The sequence below is a fragment of the Aphelocoma coerulescens genome, chromosome 1 (assembly GCF_041296385.1).
Source record: "Aphelocoma coerulescens isolate FSJ_1873_10779 chromosome 1, UR_Acoe_1.0, whole genome shotgun sequence".
Taxonomy (NCBI): domain Eukaryota; kingdom Metazoa; phylum Chordata; class Aves; order Passeriformes; family Corvidae; genus Aphelocoma; species Aphelocoma coerulescens.
Genome location: NC_091013.1, coordinates 67,777,936 through 67,799,068, shown reverse-complemented (window position 1 = coordinate 67,799,068; position 21,133 = coordinate 67,777,936). Strand labels below are relative to the sequence as shown.

The 21,133-nt window shown below is 40.2% G+C and overlaps 1 protein-coding gene across 3 annotated transcripts; it reads right to left on the bottom strand.

Annotated features, from left to right (window-relative positions):
* Positions 1-1,208: 1,208 nt before the first annotated feature.
* PROSER1 (proline and serine rich 1) lies at positions 1,209-21,118 on the bottom strand. 3 transcript variants are annotated; one of them, XM_069011780.1, is made up of 14 exons: positions 21,042-21,118; positions 20,350-20,445; positions 17,182-17,247; positions 16,383-16,451; positions 15,831-15,925; positions 15,216-15,309; positions 14,637-14,747; positions 13,837-13,920; positions 12,853-12,931; positions 10,548-10,643; positions 10,378-10,422; positions 6,343-8,104; positions 5,541-5,688; positions 1,209-4,213 (listed from the first exon to the last, which is right to left on the bottom strand). In XM_069011780.1, the coding sequence occupies exons 2-14, from the start codon at positions 20,392-20,394 to the stop codon at positions 4,091-4,093; spliced, it is 2,817 nt and encodes a 938-aa protein (XP_068867881.1). In that variant the 5' UTR covers positions 20,395-20,445; positions 21,042-21,118; the 3' UTR covers positions 1,209-4,090. The 3 variants fall into 3 exon arrangements, with proteins under 3 accessions (XP_068867881.1, XP_068867900.1, XP_068867891.1); XM_069011799.1 differs by lacking the exon at positions 21,042-21,118 and having other exon boundaries at positions 1,209-1,535; positions 20,350-20,683; XM_069011790.1 differs by lacking the exon at positions 21,042-21,118 and having other exon boundaries at positions 1,209-1,508; positions 20,350-20,683.
* Positions 21,119-21,133: the final 15 nt, after the last annotated feature.

Here is a 21,133-nt window from a genome sequence, read left to right as displayed (position 1 = left end):
TCACAGTATTAGTTCCTTCATTTTAACTTCAGTTGCACTTTTATTCCCTTTTCAAAATTTTGAAATCAAAGTCAGGGCGTTGCTAACACTTTCTCCTTGGGCCTATATTGGGGCATGGGTCTCAGAGTACTGTAAAACACTCAGAGAACAAAACACATGAGAGCTCTGGGGCAGAGCAGTTTACAAGCTGCAGGTTCACTGGTGCTGAACACTGGGGCACTCCTGTGACACAGGGCACAGCCACAAAGACTGAGTTCAAAGCTGCTTCAGCAGAACCTACTGACTTAGAAGCAACATCAGATGACTGTGGTTCAGACTGCTCACAGTTCTGCTATTTCTGCAGTTTTGTATCTGTGATATAGCTAAAGCCTTCAACTTCTGTTCCAACAGCAGCGTGAGGGCTCAGGTCAGGCATGACCAGGTGCTTACCTGTAAGCACACCATTCTCCAACATTTCTCTGCACCAACTGCTACATTTATAAATGGCACCAGTCCTTTACAGTGTCTCTACAATGTCCACTTACTCCCACTTACCTCATCATCCAGTTGTAGAGACTTAATCCACAGCCATTTTTAAACAGTGCTAATCCCAAAGGTGTGAAAAAGAATCGTCAGGCAGTCCCCACATGAGATTTGCAAACAAAGTTGTAGGTTTGTCTTTTTCTGACCTTTTTTAGGCCCATACTACTTTCCTTCCCATGCACTGGGCTTTGGCCAGTCTCTATAGATTTCTCAGCTTAGTCCTTTCCTGGCCCTGAATTCTGCCTACTTGCTTCAGGCTCAGCATTCCTTTTGCCCAGGTCAACGTTAAGAAGACAGGACAGGACAGAGAGCAGATTAACAGTACTGTCCTGTTGCTTGTAGGAACATCCCCATATTGCTGCTCCTCATGAAAATGGCATCAGCTTTCAATAGCTGCAGATCTGGAGATGACAGAAAGCCCCCCTTTGGCCACTAGAGCATGAGTAAATATGAGAGAGCCAGGTACTGCTCCTCTCTCAATACAGAAAGGAAGGCAATTCGCAAGAAAGCAAGAACATTCATACCATGACAAGTTTCCTTTCAGGCCCAGCTAAACTTGGAACACTCATTTGCAAACCACAGGAAAAGGATAGAAAGTAACTCTGTTTCTCTCCTATTCACAGCATCTGCAGTTAAAGCACTTGAAAGAAACATTGAAACTTGAGTTTGCAAACATAATCCCCATATGTTGTTGCAAAAGAGATTTTATTTCGGAACACTTCACTACACCTTATCTTTTGCAGTCTGTCAATACATATGAAATAGAGCAGTAATAAGCAACTTGAACAGTGAAAAAAAAGTCACAGCTAGTCCAAAATTAAAGTCATTCAGCAAGAGCCCTTTCCCGGAACAGGCTCAGTTTAAGGTGGTTTGCCTCAGGAGCAGATGTTTCCTTGGCTGTCTAAAAATGGTGCTCAAGTAAGCATGAAAGAGCTCAGGACAAATCGTTTCCTTCAGAAATTCCAAGGCTGGGTCACAGCAGTTTGCTGCAATGCAGAACACAGACTTTATTCCTGAAGAGGGAAAACATTAATAAAAAACAATTTTACATCAGGAGAAATATTTTAAAAACTGAATTTTAATCCTAACCACTGGAGAGTTCCATTTACAAAATCCTGCTCAATATGATTCAATAGAAACCAGAAAACCCATTCCAGACATAAAAACTTCACAAATGAATATTTCTTAACCTATTCACTTGCCTAACACTGATGGGAGCATCAAATACTCTTCTCTGGTAAAGTCTGTGGACACCACCCTGTAACTACACTGTTTCAGGAGAAGAGCATTTAATATAGTGGATTTCACTACTTCTCATCTGTTTTCATTTGGAGAAACAAGGTTTGAGTCTCTTTGGCATCTGAGGTGTCCAATGCTCAGACCGGAACCCCCATACCCCATGGCCATTCAACAGATATTTTTAGAAACAGAGGCACGAAATGCTTACTTTCTGACAAAACAGTACTACTTGCTTTTGACTACAGGGTGACGTGAATTAGTTCAAATTTCGATTGCTTGATGGGGAAACTAGGATTAAAACAGGATGTCAAACTCAGCACCTCAGAAAGGTTACAAAACTCTTACTGACTTGGAACTACTTTACATTCACATCTAGGGGAGAAAAGCCAATTTGCTCTTGATAAGATACCTCTTTATTTTCTCCAATTGATCTACAAAGAACAAGTTATGGAAAGAATGAGAAGCAGAGTAAAATGAAAGATGGTGTAGGTCTCTTCCACAGATTTCTTAAGTCAACATAGAAGGCACCAATTTTAAGAGCAGTTCAGAGTGGAGAATCATCAGAATTTAACAGGTTTCACAAACTAAAAAAATGTAAGGACACAACATATTTTTTAATCTAACATAATATATAAGTTTGATTATTAAAATGTCAAAAGATTTAAATTTTTCATCTAAAAACTTAATAGAATATTTCTAATGTCACTCTTTAGGAAGTCAATTTTATAATTATGGACAGAATTCTGCATCATAAAGAAACAGCATAAGCAAGATCAAGCAGTAGAAGTATCTTAGTAAAAACAAGTTTATTCATTTGTATTTTAGGTAAATATGCAAATAGTCAGCAAAGACTTTTTGCCATGACTGTAAACTTTTTATTTAAAAAAATTATGTTAAAAACCAATACAGTAATTTCCATTAACGTTCTAAAAAAGTTTGTTCACATCTTGAAAGAAAATACATTAGCAACATCTCCCAGCAGAATCAATCTTTAAAAAAGTAAAACTCTAGGTGCAGAACATTTCTACAGTGTAGTATCCTCTACATTTTAATTTAATCACATGATTGAATATCATTCATCTCTATTGTCTCTAAACCATGATCAAGAGCATATCTTAAATAGATGATATTCAATGATGTGTTACACATTGCCACAGGTACTAACATTATTAGAAGAGTGCACAACTCAGTTTCACTAACAAAGCAAGACCTTTCTATATGCTGCATCGTAACAGTTAATTTAGCTATATGCCTTTAAAATCATGTACGTTTTCCAAGGAAAAACACTAAAAAAATCCATGGTCCAAATTCTGCTCCCACTTATACTCACAGGATAACGTAAGCACCATCAAGTTGTAGTTTATAGCTGAAAAGCATTTAGAGAACCAGTTTGTTTGTGAGTATAAGGGAGAGAAGAACTTGCCCCATGTCTGTAAACATTCACATAAGTCTGCAGTCAAAAGTGCCAGATAGGCAGCCTATCCGCAGTACAATTATTTCATTCAGAGGGGTGCTGGGGGCAAGGAGAATATTACAGAACATTATTTTAGAAGCAAGTTAAAATGTTTTTATGTACTTTGGAAAGACATATTCTCAGCTAGCTAAACCATACTCCAATAAAACATAATCCACTTCTACCCAAATACAGTACAGCATCATTTCCTAGCTTTCATGTTCAGACAAAGGAGTACTCAATTCAGCAGCAAGCCCATGACAATATTTCAAAGCATAAGAAAATCCCCACACACCTCTGACCTACCCTCCCCTCAACATACTGCTGATGCTAACAGGAGATCCTCATACATAGGAAGAAAACATCTGAAAAGCCATAAACTGACCTTGATTTGTGCACACACAAGAAGTGTGTCTACACAAAAGGTCGTCTACAGCTTTATTTGTCTAGTGTCAGTCTAGATCTCAGTCTATATTAACCACGTATACCATACAAAACATAACAGAAGCATAGGTGCTTATACACACTATTAAGTATACTTGGTCTCCCTATTCAGTTTGACAGTCAATTGCCCTATTTACATAAATATCTGTTTGAATGTTCCTGATCCTGTAAGACACCAAACATTGAACTTTTAAAATTAAAGGAGAGTCAAGGATGCTCAGCAATTCACAGGATCAGACCCTGAATCAAATTGAATGCAATCACAAATTAAGTTTGACATCTGACACAGCTTCCTGGAAATATTTTACCCTCATGTTTTCCCTTTCTTTCCTCAACTCAGACCATGCTCCCACTATCGCAGAGACAGCCTTCAAAGTGAATAGGATCAGGCTCTGTCAAGCAAACACTGCAGTCTTTAGAAATGCCTGGTATTTACTGCCATCCACTCTGGGGCAGACTTGTCTGCAATGAAAATGGTGTTCCTGGTGTTGATGGATAGTTAGCAAAACCTTCAGGCTGAGCTGTATAGTTCTCCAGAGCAGAAGCAGAATGCGCCTTTAAGGAAGATAAGAAGTTAGGAAACAGCACTGATAAAAACAAGGAAACAAAAATCTAAATTAAGCAAAATTTCAGCCACAATACCAGTCCTACTCAAGCCATAACAAATGGATTATAATCTGAAGTGTGCAAAGAATAGAGATGAGCAATGCATCTATACACCGATGTTAAATTCTAGTGTAACTATTGCTCTGAAATACCAGAGAATGAAAAAAGCAGTTGGATTAAGGGGGAAAACAAAGAAGTGTTAATGGCATTTACTTTCCAGTGGAGTAAGCACCAGCTGATTTGGAAGGCATATCTTAATCAGGAGCTGTAATATTTTAGTGACTTTGAACTTTCCTTCTCTTCATTGCTCAAGTAAGTAAGTGTTAATTTTAGTGACTGGATCTTATAAATAAAAATTGCATTCCCTGAATGCAATCTGCATACATTTCTACAGAACAAATAGATTCCTGAGCTGCAAAAGCAGCATGGCCTAGATGAAGTAACTTACTTCTTCCAATCCCCTGATATTTAAAAGACATCTGACAATATGCTGCACTCTGAACAGTACTTAGACACGTGCTCCATTTCAACAACTGATGTGTCACAGAAGAAAGAAAACATTAGATCAAGACACTCAGCTTTCTCCTTTAGTATGTTGTAGAGAAGGGTAAGTTTTTTACAAGAATCCTTAATCTGTACAGAGGCTGCTTTTAACAAAGGACAAACTACACACATAAACACAAAGTCTGATTATAGTTATAGTCTCAGTTAACTTATATAGGTTGATGGGTGAAACAAGCTGTTTCATGGACAATTGACAATGAACGCATTACCCAAAGCCACTTCAAGCTTATGTTACAATTCTATTTGTGGGAACTATCAAGAGAAAGGCAAAACCACAACAGACACAAATTCAAGACAATCAGATTACATGTGAAGAGGCATGTAACTCACAAAAAAGGGTCCACGGAAATCTCTAAGTTATTCAAATGTAAGACTGGAACTGAGCACAAATTTTGCAATGGTATGGTCAGCTCATTAGATTTAACACAAGCCCAGGAAAAAAAAATAATTTCCATTACCTTTTCTTTTACTTCTCCCCATTTAACAAAGAGTTTTAGATAAGGTTTAGTCTCATTTATGAAGCATTGTACACTGGCCTTGAGTAAAAAGGTAATACAAGTAGGTTTTTATCATCATCCTTACAATCAGTTCTCACACAGGTTAGGGGTTTTTCATCATTTACTGACTTAAACTAATCCCAAGGAGTTAACAGGCAAATACATGCTCAAGAGATCACTGGAAGAAGAACAGTATTAACAAATAGGCACGTTACCTGTAGTAGTGCTGACTGTGCAGCTGCACTGTGCTGCAATTCCTGTAAGGAAGATTGTGCGGCACTTTGGGGAAAGCCAGGGATACCAGGGAGAGATAAAAGACCAGGAAAAACTGCATTTCCTGGTGTCTGTAGTCCAGAAGTCAACCTGAAAGAATGTCAAAATGAGGCTATTATTAGGAACATCTTCACCATGTCTTATTCTGTTTCACTCTCTATAAGCTTATGTCTGTATAAAATACAAAAGCACTTCTTTTTCTAAATCTCATGAAGGCCAGAATTTCTAAACTGAAGTACAGTCTTTACCCACCTAAAAATTATTCATAAACACACAAGATTGTCTGAAACACACCTAAGGGGAATCAGAATTTCTGTTTTGTACCTAAACTGTGCCTACAGTTCGCACGCAAAAATAACCTTACAGACAAGAATTTATGCTGAGTACTTCCTTAAAACATCTGAGGTATTGTCTGCTGTTACCTGTATGTGTTAATGGATGCCCACGTGGAATCTATTCTTGTAAAAGCCTAGGAGGTGCCAAGTATCCTCATCTGGGAAATAAAATCACTGAGCACCTCACTGGATTAGACTGTTGTAACAAGGACTATTGAGGCCAACCTATTTAGTCACTGCCCTATCAGCTTCTAAAGACAAGTGGAAATCTAGTAGTGAACTAACTTTACTAATTGCAGATAATTTTTAACTACGAGTGAAAACATTGTCTACACACCTAAAGTAAAATCAGCATTTTGCTCAAGAGAAAAAGAAATAGTTCTGACCTCCCTCAGAAACAGTAACATACCCAGCCTGCGCAACAAGTGCAGAGTTGAAGTTTGAGCTAAAGGCCGAGGCAAACCCTGGCAGGACTGGAGCTGGAGATGGGGCTGTGGCAGCTGCCGGCAATGGTGCAACTGCTGCTACTGCAGAAGATGCCTGGAGGCCAGGGAAAGAAGGGAGAGCAGGAGTGACAGAGGGTGTGTTAGAGACAGGAAAACCAGGGAAGGATGGGTTTGATGATCCCAGAGGTCCCTGGGCAACGGAAAAAAGGGAAGGGACAGCACTGGACAAGTTAAGCGAGAAGGGTGGAGCGGAGACTGCTGCGGAGGCGGCGAGTCCTGAGAGTACGGCGGCAGTGGAGCTCACATGGGGGGCGGACACGGCTGAAGCGGTTGTAGCCGGAGTGGCCAACAGAGACCCTGGGAGAGTGACGGGCGGGGTCAGTGCTGGGTTACCAGTAAAAGCAAAGTTACTGGTTAGAGACGTGAAAGGAGGGAGTCCATTGAACACAGGGGCAATGGGAGCAGAGGAGCCATGTGGGGCAAGGGAAATGGAAGCCAGAGAACTGGAGTTGTTCAGAGGAGCACTCAAAGAGGAGAGCCCTGACAGCGCTGGGTTCAGGGAACTGGGTAAGCTGACTGGCACTGAAGCTGCTGAGGTGTAAGCACGCCCAAGCCCTGACAGTCCTAGAGTGCCATGAGAAGGGCTGGCTGAATGAGAAGGACCTTTGAAGGCTGACAGGGTAGGACTCATGGGTTCTGTTTTGACCAGAACTGGGATACTGGTGGCAGCTGGGGCTGATGAAAGCTGCTGGTCAGGATTAGTAGGACTTGTGCCATGCAAGAGGGAGGCTGATGAGCCACAGTTGACTGGCATAATTGATGGTGAAGTGGTTAAAGGTGACTGTGCAGGCAATGTTGGAGGAGTGGAACTAGAATTGGCTACAGATGGGGATGGAAGACCTGGAAAAATAGCCAGCCCAGGTGTGGAGGAGCGCTGTGGGTTGGGGGTGGCTGATGGAGTGTAAGATTTGTTGACAGAGGAAGTGGGAGGGTCAGAGCTTTGATTAGCAAGAGCAGATAAAGAAGCAAGCTCACTTGTCACAGCAGAAGGTAAAGCAGATGAATTGATTAATGAAGTGTCATTTGATGTCAGAAATCCCTTTAAGACAGACAAAATTGGGTTAGGCAAGCTTAGTGAGCCAGGAATGGTAGTGGCAGGAGAATTAGCAATTGTAGATGGAACAGGACTAGAAATCCCTTGGGCATTGGGCGGCAAGGACAAAGGGAGGCCAGCAAAAACTGATGACAATGGAGCAGGATTATTAGCAGAAGCAACTGAAGAGGTTGCAGAGAACGGGAGGCCAGCAAATGGTGTAGCAGCAGATGCGAAAGCTTCAGTAGGCGCAGGTGTGGCACATGGGGTGGAAGAACCTTGCGGAGCGGGCATAGCAGCGGGGATAGAAGCCAGCCCAGAGAAAACTGCGGGGATGGGGGTAGAGGTTGCACTCTGAACAGATGTGACAGGAACACCAGGCAGTGAAAGGGATTTGATGACAGTAGGGGTTGGGGTGGATGGCTGAGATGTATGGATGGAAGAGGAGACCTGTCCTGGGAAAACAGGAAGGACAGGGGTAGACATGTTCATCCCAGAGATGAGTGGAGTTGCAGGTGCTAATGGATGGCTTATTGCCTTGACAGGTGATGGGGTAGGGACTGGAGTAGCAGCAGGTGTTGAAGGATTAGAACCATGAGGAGTAAAGAGCTGATTCGCTTGTGCAGAGAAAGCTGCAAAGAAACAAAACCAGTAAGAATACTTGAAACTGTCAGAAATGTTTGAAATCAACACAAAAACATTTTATACAGCATTTCAAAATATGATATACAGGCAATAGCTAACACACAATGTTTACATATAAACAATGAACAGCGGGGCCTATGAAAACAAACCAGAAAGGTACACACAAACACATCACACAAATCATACACCATGTGGGCTAACACTCCTTTATAAAACACCCTGTGACATCTGCTACCTCTTCATGATCTCATGCAAAACAGTCAGAAACTCAAATATACTCTGTAACAACATCTAAGCGATACAGGTGAACACCCTCCCTCTGGTCCCTAACATTTGGCAGTACCCAAACCAGATCTAATATTCCATCAGCATCAGATCACCTGGGCTCCTCTGCATCCATTCTCACTGAAGGTCAGAATTTCCTTCAGAACCAGTTAATTCAATGTATCATGATTTCAGAGAAGTTTAGTCAACAACTGAAGAAAGCTGATTTCAGGTGCTGGTAGTTTTCTTTCCTTCAAAATCAGGTCATTCTCTTCACTGTGCTTCCTTCAGATTTTGATTCTAAGAAGGTACACTTTTAAATTCATGTATCACACTACAGTATTAAACTAACATTGGCACTTGACTTTATCAACAAGTATTTCTAGGAGTCTTTAGTCAGGTGTCTGTAATAAAGGCAATCACCTGACACTAAAAGTATCAGCTTGTGTCAATCCTACAAAGTAAGTTAGAGACATCAGTCAAGCTGCAGGAAAACAGGCAGGCACACTGTGAATGGGGAGGTGGAGATTAATGGAAAGGAGCCGCATTTATGAACATGGGCATGTCAAGAGTCCCGATATGCCTGCCTCTAGTTTCCTGTGGAACATGAACATGTTAATAAATCATCCCTCTCAAGCAAACCTTGTGCTTTATTTTACTTTCGGAATATTCTGTTCAACTGTAAGCAAGACACTGATCCAACCAGTCAAACTCATCACCCATAACTCTCTTAACAGCCTAAAAGTCTCTCTGGCCTGAATTCTACATATAATTCTACACACAAATCCAAAACAGTAATCTTTAAAATCCTGGACCTAAGTTGATATGACAAACTCCCATTTTGTGTATGTTGAAACTCTAAAACTAGCAAGTCTGCAAACAAACTATTTCCTTTGAGATACTCTTTTCAAAAAAACCCAGACTGCCCAGCTCTGGATTCTGTTCTTTTCTCTTTGTGTTCCCAAGCTGAAGACTTTTCTAAAGACCACAGTTATTTAATCCTGACAGCCAAGATAATCACCAATGAAATACAGCTGCAATAGAACCCAGAGTTGTTGCTGAATTTGTGTTCCTGAGAGAATATTTCATTCCTTACACTGTATTCATTTAGCTGTATTAACTACTTTGTAAAATACATGCACACTTAAAGAGGGGTACATAAGAATGAAGTGATTCTTCGAAACATTTCTGTAGAACCATCCCTGGACATGGAGAAGGAAAGACAAAACATAACTTTTTTTTGGGCCCCTAGGAATATTTACAGCAGGTAAACTTATCACAGTCATTTTATCTATTTGCAGTATTTGTTAATATGTCTGACTTAACAGCCAGTAAATTCTCTGTTTGGATTTGTCAAATCTAACAAAGTATTATCAAAGCCTGTTTATAAGTAGTTCCTAATGGGATTTATTATTATGCTTTGTACTAATTGTACAAAGCACCACACAAATAAAAACAAAAAATGCACAGCTGTCTTTGTAAAAGGAACAGAAGATCTTACAGGGTAAGAAAAAAGTGCAGGTAGACATAGTTGGATCTAACACTCTGGGATAAGACATTCAAAAATATCTAAATCTCTCTTGTATTACTACCTTCTTATTGCAACTGATCTATGAAATTAAAATGTCAATGACTTTTCCAATAGACATCCAGAGTTTTAAAAATTGCAAAGATTTACTGAAGTATTTAAGTGCATGACATTGCAAAGGGTATTTTGATTTAGTTTTTAACATGATTTCTCACATACTTATATAATGAAGAATATAAAAAACTTTGATGAGCTAACACAAAAGAATGAATTGTAACGTTTCAATGCTTCTAAGTGACAAATTTCTGATGATTTTTTTTCTCCACTCTGAAGAGATCCTATTCCCATACTTAGCGGCTACATACTTAGAAGCTTATGAAGATCCCACTAAACAAGTTGTTAACATTTTCTGAACAAATAACAAAGATACAATCAACACAAAAATCCCCCTGTGGATTTGCAATTTACCTTGATTTTGTGAAGGTTTTGCCTGGCTGGAAAGGTCCTCATTTTCTAAACAGAGAACAGCAACTTGTTATTGAAAAGCAAATGACACTCCAGCAGTGAATGAATGATCCACTCCCAACAATGAACCAGGAAAATCAACATGAATATTTTTAAAGATATGCATGCTTTACCTGATGCCACTTGATTAGTAGTGTATGGTGGAGGAGCTGGTAAGCCTGGAGCTATGACATTGGCCATTGGAACTAAGCCAGCATTGTTGTAAGCACCTAAAATAACAAAGGCAATACACATCCCCGTTGTCAGAAGAATCTGTATCTAGATGAACCAGTAAGCATCGTCTCCTTTAAAAGAACATTTTCAAGACTGTAAGACATTCCTTCATCAAAAAGCTAGACCAGTTAATTATTCAGGCTGGATGTTGGCTTTTGCCAAAGTCTGCCTGAATGGCATGCATTGTGATCCAAATTTTACTAAGGGCAATTCTCTTGAGAGAGCCTGAAAAAGTCAGGTTTCAGTTCCTTTCAGTTCCATTTTGCCTGAAAAAACTCAAAGGAGAGGAGTGATACAGAGTGTCCGCAGCATCACTGGTTCCATTCCTATTCCTAATTTAAAGGCTGTTGCAACTCCTTCTTCAACATTAAAACTGGACAAACAAAGGAGCCAAACGCAGATCAGTAACTATGACCCTTTAACACTAGCCAGAAAATACAGAGAAAAATGTCCCATCTCAAATACTTAATCTAGTATTCTTCAATAATTCTTTAAATGTGAAGAAATTGAAGTGGGTTAACAAACTATTTCAATATAAAATTCTTACAGCAATTAATGTATTAAAAATACCTTTTTTCCTCCCTTATTTTTTTGAGCAACTCAAACTGTTGTATTGCTGTGGTATACAGTTCTGATGAAACACATATGAATTTAAGTTGCAAGAACACAAACACACTTCACAGTGGCCCTGAATTAATCGTTTAAGAGCATAAGAACTTAGTCTTCACAGGCAAAGGTAGCACTTGAACAATACTGAAAGTGCAGTAATTTGTCATATACAACTCCTTTCTAATTTCACACTTTCACAGTAATTCCACCTGATGTTAAGATTTCTTGCACGACCTGAAAATCAGAAAAGCCACTAGCAATCACTGCATCACCCAGGAATGAAATGTTCAAGAGGCAGAAAACAATTCATCATTCTGACCATTGACTGAAAACAATCACATTCAATAGTTTCAGGTCAGCATCTGCAATCTCATTAAACACACACGCACATATACATCATTTTACCAGTTATAAGTTCTGTTGTCACAAGAGCTCTCTTACAAAATATGTTGCAGCCTAATAAGGCCCAGAAACCTCAAAAGCTGTTTCATATCCTAAAGCTGTACTAATATTTATATCCTTTCACAAGCCAAATTTTGTGCTTTAAGATACTTTGGTTAGGATTTATTTAATATAAATTTGAGCTAGTCCACAAGTTTGCTGCACAGTTTCTTGGCAACAAGTCATTTCCTGGGCATAAATCATCAATCAGCCTTAGTTTAGCCACTAGTAGTGCCCATTTTTCTAAAATGGCTATAAAAAGACTTGCAGACATCAAGTTGATTAGATGACCCAGCCTTCAGCATGCTTGCTAGGAGTTCTGCTTCACTTTCTTATCAACTACCTGAAAAACTCCCTGAAATCCCCAACATCAATGAAAAGCAAGTGTCCTAACCAGAGCACTCCTTGTTTTACAGTACAGAATTTCAAGATTAGAAAAGGCTTTCAGCTGCCAGATCTGAATCTGACTACTTTACGTATTCTAAGCTTTCTTCCAAAGAAAGGGCAATTGCCTTGCTCCCTTCCAAAGATGTCTGGAATCAAACAATTGATGCAGCAGAGCAAAGAGAGAGGAGCTTACAAATAAAGGCTCAATCTTACCTAAGGCACAAGGCTAGAAACAGACCAATAGCAGGAAAAGGCAATCACTATTTCCCTTCTGAGACTGAAATCTACTTTTCTTTTAGGAAACTGTTTGCTCTCCATTATGATGGAGAGAAGGTAAAGCTGAAGGCAACTGAGAAACAGATTATAGCCCTTCAGCAAGTTCCTACACAGTTCCACCCAATTCAGGGCTGTGGCTGGCCATATCCCAAGTTGGGTTCTACAGCAACAAGCCAGACTTGTCAAGCCAAAGCCCAAACCTTGGTCAAACGTTACAACAAAGCCAAAGCCCTAGCCTTGTCTAACATGCACAATGCCTCCCATAAATTGTGACTTTTTCTTATGGATGTTGGAAAAATAAGTCAATATAGTCCTCTTTTAATCAATTCTGCTGTCATGACAAGAAAAGGTAGAAACCAGTACCCAGAGCATGCTTGGAGAGCAGAAACCAATTTCAGAGATGACCATGGTCAGAGAAACTGACACTTGACACATTACTTAAAAGGCAAATGCATGAAACAATAGCATCAAGCTAGAACACAGAAACCTTACTTGGTGCAATAGTTGCATGTGGCCGACATGGTGGGATGGGGTATGGAACTGGTTTGTGTGGATTGTACGTTGATGGAGCCTACATAAACAAAAAACAAATGGGAAAAGCAATAGTGAAAGCATTACCTAATGTTTCTCAGACAAAAAGCTAACTTTCAGATACTACTACAGACAGGCATTCTTCACTACAAATATATGTGACACAAAATTTCGTCATAATATCCATAGTGACTGCAACTATTTCGCTCTTTCTGAAAAGAGTGAAGCAAACATCACTAGTATACCTTTGGATTTTAATACAAAACTGAGCACAGGAGGGAAAGGGAACTCCTTTCTGCCTTGCAGTTCTCACACTGCAGTCTTGGACTGACTTCTCATTTTAAATGTTTAGCACATTTAAAACTACCAAATATTTCTGAAGGTACCTATGCCTTTAAAATAATACAGCTTTGTGGGAAACATCTCATAATAAAAGTGGTAATAAAACATTTGGACAATACTTCAAAGTAGTAACAGGTGCAACTGAAAGTTTGTCCCACACGCTTAAAAATTTTGAAATACACATCAGCTGTGTTGTCAAGAAACATGAACCTCTAAGGCACTGCTGTAATTCAAGTTTCAAAGATGGAGAAATTTTCTGTGTTCACGTGAGAAATCCTCAGAGAGCAGCTCATGATGGACAACTAAAAATGCTTTTAGTTTTCTCTTCTGCTACCATAATTTAAATTCTGTCTTCAAACGCACATAGATTGCATCCAGTAGAGGATCCTCCCCCGCTACAGATAAAAACTAGAGCTCATTTTCAAGTTAAATAAAAAAATACTAGGTCATATTCATTATAGAAGTTTAGCTTCAATTAAATTGCTGCTCTACAGTCTTCTTACAACATAACAGAATTTTATAACAAAGCCTTGGTCAATTGGCTGGTGGTTGTTTTGGGGTTTTTTTCAAAGTTTCATTTATTTATTAATTTATTAGACATACTGGTTTGGATGGTCCAAGTATACGGGCTGCTATTCCCTTTCCTTCATTAGTACACTCTTCTGTGTCCTTTTTGATAGGGGTTCCCTGAAACAAAAGAAAATTAAGCCAAGCATTAATTTAGAACCAAATCTTGCTGTACAATTTCTGCCATATTTTTTTTTCCTGAACTACATCTGAGTTTTTGAACATTCTGAAAGTAACCATGTTTGTCAGGAAAAAAAAAAAAAACAACAACCAACTGTTTTAGGCTCGTAAAGTAATGAGTAAGAGCATTCCAATAGCTTGGTTTGTAGCACTGAGCTTTTTTAAAGAGAGGCATTTTAAACAGTCCATGTTGATGATGAAATTCTGCATTTTGACTTGTGGACATGATAACACTAATTTTGCTGTCCCTTAAGTGTTCACATGAAATGCTTAACATGCTTGTTTAGGAGCCACACTAAGATTAGCAGTAGTATAGCAGTGACCCTATTAGGTCACCTTATCAACATACCAGTAAAGCTCTTGACTCCTCTCCTGATTCTGCCAAACACTGCTAGAGTTTACAATGTTTTCCTGATATGAATAATGTTTTATTTATGAAGTAATCTTTACCTGAAGCAGCATAGAAAGAATAGGCAAATAAAAATAATACAAGTTCCCTATAAATGTGGAATGGGGTAAAACAAACCCAACAAACGCACTTTGGTTTTGATTCCAGTCCTCCGTCCATGTATATGAATTCTGGGATTGGTTGTACTACAATGAACCTTAAATCAAGGGTTCATTTGTGAAAAGCAAAAGCATAGGATCGTGCTTACTGGAAAAATTCCATTTATGCGGCTTGGTTTGCCCTTGGGATAAGGATTGCCAGGAATCATGCCACAGGATGATATCATAGCATGAGGAGCCTTACAACCTGTTTTTGAAGCCTGCAAAATAACCAAGAAAGAACATCATTTGCTATCAAATTCAATGTTCTGAAGAAACTAGTTACTACTTTATGACATTTAGACTGCATGAATCAACCTACATGGAACAATTGGAGTCTGTGTCTCAAGTCTTATTCCAAATAATCCAAATAGTATAAACTTCTGCCAAAGTCCACCTCTGCTCATACTGAACTTGGGCTTAAGCATTTGGTGTTCTCTAAAACAAACAGTTTCCTCCGGCACTGGTTGCAAATATGCCCCCTTTTTCCATATGTTCCTAGTGCCTGACAGAAACTTCCCCTTTTGTTGCATGTGCATCACACAGCTCTTATCCTTTTGCAGTTGCTTGTTTCAGCTTGTCTCCCAGCAGTAGCTCCCAGAAGTCCTCATGCTAAGCCCTGGCCCCTCAGTGACCATAAGGATGTAAACAGAATCCTAATAGAACCAAGGATAGTTTATCTTGATTACCTGTTCGAGAATTCTTCTGCATCTTTTCTTCTCTGACATATTAATTCTGAACAGATCTTCAATAAGGCGATAATTCTGAGCATCAACAATGTTGCTGTAAAGGTATTGACAGACAATTACTGCCATTGCCTTTGCATAAGCTGAAACAATGCACCACTGAAAAGTGGCCCACACTTACTGAGCCACTACCCAACAGTACATTAAAAAAACATAATTAGTCCAAATTATAATATTACTATTGAAGTAAAACCCCCTGGCTTAAATATGGTAATTTTTTTTCTGATATCCAGTCTAAACCTACTCTCAGTGTGAAGCCATTCCCCTTGTCCTGTCACAACACTCCAGCTCTCTTGCAGGCCTCCTTCAGGTGCTGGAAGGCTGCAATTAGGTCACCCCAACTTGTTCCAGGCCGAACAAACCAAATTCTCTCAGCCTTATTTCTACTTCTACAATGTCTGCTTCTAATTACTCTATTGAACAGCCCCATCAGTAATGGACATGTGCTTTACCTTAACCAGACACAGTGCTTCCTTCTAGGAGTATCTGAAGTTTTATATCCTCAAACATGAAATAAACCAAAATAAGTTAAGGAAATAAAGCACAAGAGATACTTACGAAGCTAAGATTTCAAGGGCAATAAGTTTATCTTTACTGAATGTGAAGCAGTTGAGAATATTAACCATTTTTGATGCTGGAACTGCCACTATTTTCTGATAAGAAAGAAAAAACATGTGTATAAAATAAGGCAGTACAACTATTCTAAACTCAGAATACAACTCAGTAACATATTCATATGGTGTATTTCACTGAAATTTTAATAGCCTCTCCCTCCCATTGGGAAGAAGACTCTACAGGCTAAATTACAAACAAGCAGCTCCAAAAAGCACTCACCCAAGGCAAAGAAATCAGGAGAGTTAACAATAGTTACAAAGGGTTACATCTATTACTGAGATACACAGGAAAGTAAAAGCCACTTTAGTCAGAAAAGATACCCCAATTATAAGTATGAAGTTTCATAGCTTGAAACCACTGAAGAAGGAGATGAAGAAGAAACTTTGAAGATTTTAAAGGGTAGATTGACTCATCAGTTGAAAAGTAGGTGTCCTAAAATTAAAATGACATTAGGAGAGCAAATTTATTCCAAAAGATTATGTCACAAGAACTTACATGTTGTAAAGCCTTTATTGCCTTGAGCTGTGGTTCTGCCCAGGAGAAGTATCTCAGTAATTCAACAACCTGCAACAGTAAGGCCTTCAATTAATCTTTTAGATATATTAAAAATGTATGCTAATAGCATCAACATGACCTTTCCACTTTTCTAGCACAGTGGTATATTGCTAAAAAATATCTGTATGTCTGTGTGTTTGATTGTTGGTGCCTACCAGCATCTAACCTTCTTTTTATTTCTAAATAGGCACCTAAAATTCTATTTTATGAGATGAATATTTTCTATGGAAATATTTCAAATACTTACTTTTCTACATGTATTTGCATATATGCATAACAATGCCACTGTTTTAGAATAAGTAAAAAAAAAAATCAAGTCTCTCTGAAAAAGCTTATCAAGAATCAGCATCCCAAACAGCATATTCCCAAACATACACCAAAAAAAGCCAGCAGGAAAAGAAATGGGAAAAAGAAAATCTATGTATTATCATATTACACATTATTACTACATCTCTATTTAGAGACTACATGAAAAATAATCCTAAATTCCATTAAGATAAATTTCCACCATTTTCCTGACACAGTAAAAATAAAAATGTAGTGATTTTGATGACAAAGCAACTTGGAGCTCTTTTTAATAGTGTCATGCTGATATAATAGTAAGGAATTAAATCTCCTCAGTTAATAAATATGAAAAGCTAATATGATCAGCCTCAGTATGACTGGCGACAACCTGTTTGTATTACCGAATACCCAAAAACAAGAGCTCCCATTAAACCCATGACAGTGTTGACTTTACCTGTTCACTGGAAAAGTATCCATGAACATATTCAATAGCTTTTAATTTGTACTCAGTCAATACAGCCTAAAAGATATAGAATAAAAAAGATGCATGATTAGTGACTCAAAATTATAATTACAGCACAACCATCTGCTAATCTATTAATCTAAAATCTGCCCCTACAAAGTGACATTTGTATCAACTGCACTGCAGCACTTTGAAGTAACAGTACATTCCTTAGGTAACTGAGAACAGGGAAGAGCAGAAAGACATGATTTAATTCTTCTGTTAAAAAATACTCATTTTTTAATTTACTTGTTCTGCTTTTTTGTTGTTGCTTATAACTGAGAGAACATCATCACTCTCTTTTTGCTCCAATGACTTAGGTCAACTTTCAGTTAAACAAGATAACACAGTTGATTTTTCAGGCAATCTCTTTGCATGGCCCCTGTAAACTAAGTAGCAAAGTATTTTACTTCAGTGAATTTATGAAGAAATTGGATAATGAGTCTATACAGACAGAATTAAATATACAACAAAGCTTGCACCAGAGATGGATACTGTCTTATCATCATCCTTACACATTTCAAATTTTAACATGCAGTCATACAAAACAAACAAGGCACAGTACTTTAACGCAGCACTGGCCTTTTGACTTTGTGGCAAGACAGTTTTGTTGATAACCACGTGAGCTGTCTAATAGCCAGGACTTCCTCCCTCTCCTGTTCCCAGCTCTCTGTGACTGGTACAAGATGTAAAGAAGACAGCTAACAGCTGAATTCCTGCCCCAAGCTGCTGAAAACACCTTTCTTCCACAGTTTCCAAGTTCCCCCTCTGATGGTAGATCTTATGTATTCTCAAACCACCTTTAGCTTTATCCCCACATCCACTTCTATCCTTCTCCCAACAGCTTCTCTCCTAAAATCTACCCTCACCCTTGCTTTTTTGTTCCTGTCCCTCCACATTGACAGACATGGTCTCCAGCACTGCAGCTTGACTGTGAGTGAGTAGCAAAGGTTGCACAGAAATCCACTTAGATACTGTTTGAGGCAACCTTCTTCCCTTCCGTACCTCATTAACATACAAACACAGACACACTGCAGTCACGGGGAGAAAGAATTTCTCCCTTCATGCTCATTTTTTCTTCTGTCCTTTCCTCCTCTTCATGTATTTTGGAAAAAAGCAGGGTATGTCATATTTTTTACCAAAACGTTACTCTTCCTTCTTAAATCAACAACTGAATGACTTTATAACAAGAATACAAACAGAAAGCACTGCTATGCATATTTATGGAAGGAACAAACAAACAAACAAAGCCCCCAAAGTTTATTTTGCTAGTAATTGTAAATACATATAGTGAAAAACAGAAGTAAGCTATGCATGAAGACATTTAAATAATTGTTCCTGCTAAACGTGGGACTGAAAATGGAACATGCCAACACAACAAACTTGCAAATCACATAATAAAGAAGATTCTACCATAGAGGTAGAAATGAAGCTTAAACAAAAACATAGCAACAAGGACACAAAATCAGCATTTGGACCATGAATGTTACACTGCAACAGCACAACTATTATTAACACAGCACAGCACTGATCCTTAGATCAACAGCAAGGTGGAATACAGGAATAGAGGCAGATAACACAGAGGAAACATAATTGCCTAAAATCACATGTCTAAACCCTTTTGTCTGAAGTCTTTAGTAATCACAGAGCGTATTCTGAAGGACTGCACTGCAGTCATATAATTGAAGCACTACTCCCTCCCACCATCAATTATCAGAGAAAGCATTCATGTGCAAGTCGTTCCTTGATTTTTTTTTTTGTTCCCAGATTTTCCACTCAAATTCATAAGTTGGGAGGGAAGTCCACATCCTGAAATATCTTAGACTGTCATGTTTTCAGCTGTTTTATAAAGGAGACTTTATAACCATGACCTTATGCAAAAATGTAGTTGTGATAACAAAGACTCACCCCTGGGGCTTCTGTTGAACAGTTCTATACCACAATATGGTTTTATACCTCAATAGGTTGCAAAACAATAATATTGCAATTGCAGCTGTCACTGCCTCATGCCGAAGAGAAACTGAACTGAATCTCAGCTCCAGCACCCGAGTCCAAATAAAGGAAATTTACCTCTCCTAGAGAAACCAACATAACAAAAAACCCCACTTATTACGAAAAAGGTATGGATCGCTGTTCTGCCACGAGTAATCTCATCTAAAACAAGCCCTTCATCGTCACACCAAGACAGTTTCAGCAGGTTAACTGCTCTACTGTGACTCTTAAAAAACCTCTGCTTAACTGCAACAAAATACATCCTCACAGGTTTCTGCTTCCTAGGCAAAACAAGAAACATTAATCTCAAAGGTTCTGATTTTTTCTCTCTCCTTTTCTCCTTCTAGCATTTGGGGAAGTGTGCCAACCACTAACTTCGAGCTTTCCTATTAAAATGCTTTACCTCTTGTGCAGAGGGAAACCAGAGCCCCGCCAGACACGAGGAAGCCCAGGTTTGTATCTCTGCTCCCCACAACTAGCAGTATTTAGCTCGGTGAGGTTTTAAACAGGAGATGCAGAAGCACAGCTCAGAGCTCACATCAAAATGCAGACTTAACATCCCAGAGGAAGAAGGTGGGCACACACTCCTGAGCTGTGGGAGAAGTGACTTCCACAAGGACAACAGAGTACAGCTTAGAAATCAGCATTCTCACGTCCTATTTGTGCGCTGTACCTCCTAAATCAGTGTATCAAAGGTGGGTACTTCACACTGACACCGGTCGGGCCAAGCAAACGCAGCCCTTCCCCCGCAAATAAGAAATGCTTGCTACTTTGTTTTCATTCCTCATCTTCCTTGGAAGCGAAAATGCTACAGTAACCTTATCCAAGTGCTACTTTCAAATGACGACTCAAGATCATCCAGTCCCGACACTCTCTGCCATGGGCAGGGACACCTCCCACTAGACCGGGTTGCCCAAGGCCTTGTCCAACCTGGCCTTGAACATTGCCAGGATTGGAGCATCCACCACCTTCCTGGGCAACCTGTTCCAGTGCCTCACCACCCTCATAGTACAGAATTTCTTCTTGATATCTGATCGAAATGTTTCCCCCTTTCAATTTGCAGCTATTAGTCCTTGTCCGATAGCCCATCATCAAATGATTAAACTAACACACAAAACGAGAGGTTACCTTCCTAATTTCATCCAGCACGGTTTCAAATGATTTCTTATCCATCTCGATTATTTCATTCAATGCCGACACTTAAACGTGGAGGAAGTAATACTACTAATAAAAAAAAATCCTAAGTGTCTTTAAGCATACAGGAAAAAAGGATTAAAAAAAAAAAACAAAAATTGCCGGGCACGGAAGGCGGCCCGGGCTGTCGTCGGCCCCGGGGATGGAGCGCTGCCGCTTCAGCACTGCCGGACACAGAGACAAAGGCGCCCGCCGGGAGCCGCCCGGCGCACCCGCTCCCCGCGCGTCCCGCGGGCGCTCCGGCGGGAGAGGGCGGGCGCGGGGCCAGGGGCGCAGGGGCCGCGGCAGCGGCAGGAAGGGCGGCAGCGGCGGCCGCCCCGCTCAGCACGCGGCACCGAGGCCCGGCCGGCCCGGGGCGCCCCCGCAGCGCATCATTCGCGGCGCCGCCGCCCTGCGATCCCGGCGGGCAGAGCCCGGGCGGACCCCGGGGCAGGCGGGGCAGGTGAGGAAGGCGGCCCGGGAGCGGCGTGAACCCCAAGACAGTGCACCCCCTCTGCCGGTCCCGCCTCCCCGCCGTCGCGCCCCTATGGCATCACAGCGCCGAGAGAAGGCCCTTTACTACGCTGGGCGACGACAGCGATGCCTGCGCAGAAGCGGCGGGAACTCCGGGCGGACTCGCCCCTCACCCAGCTCCAGGCGCCGCGCTGAAGCGCTGAGCGCTCCCTCGGAGCACCACCGCGCCCGCCCCGCGCCGTGTCCGCGCTGCCGTCCCTAGTCC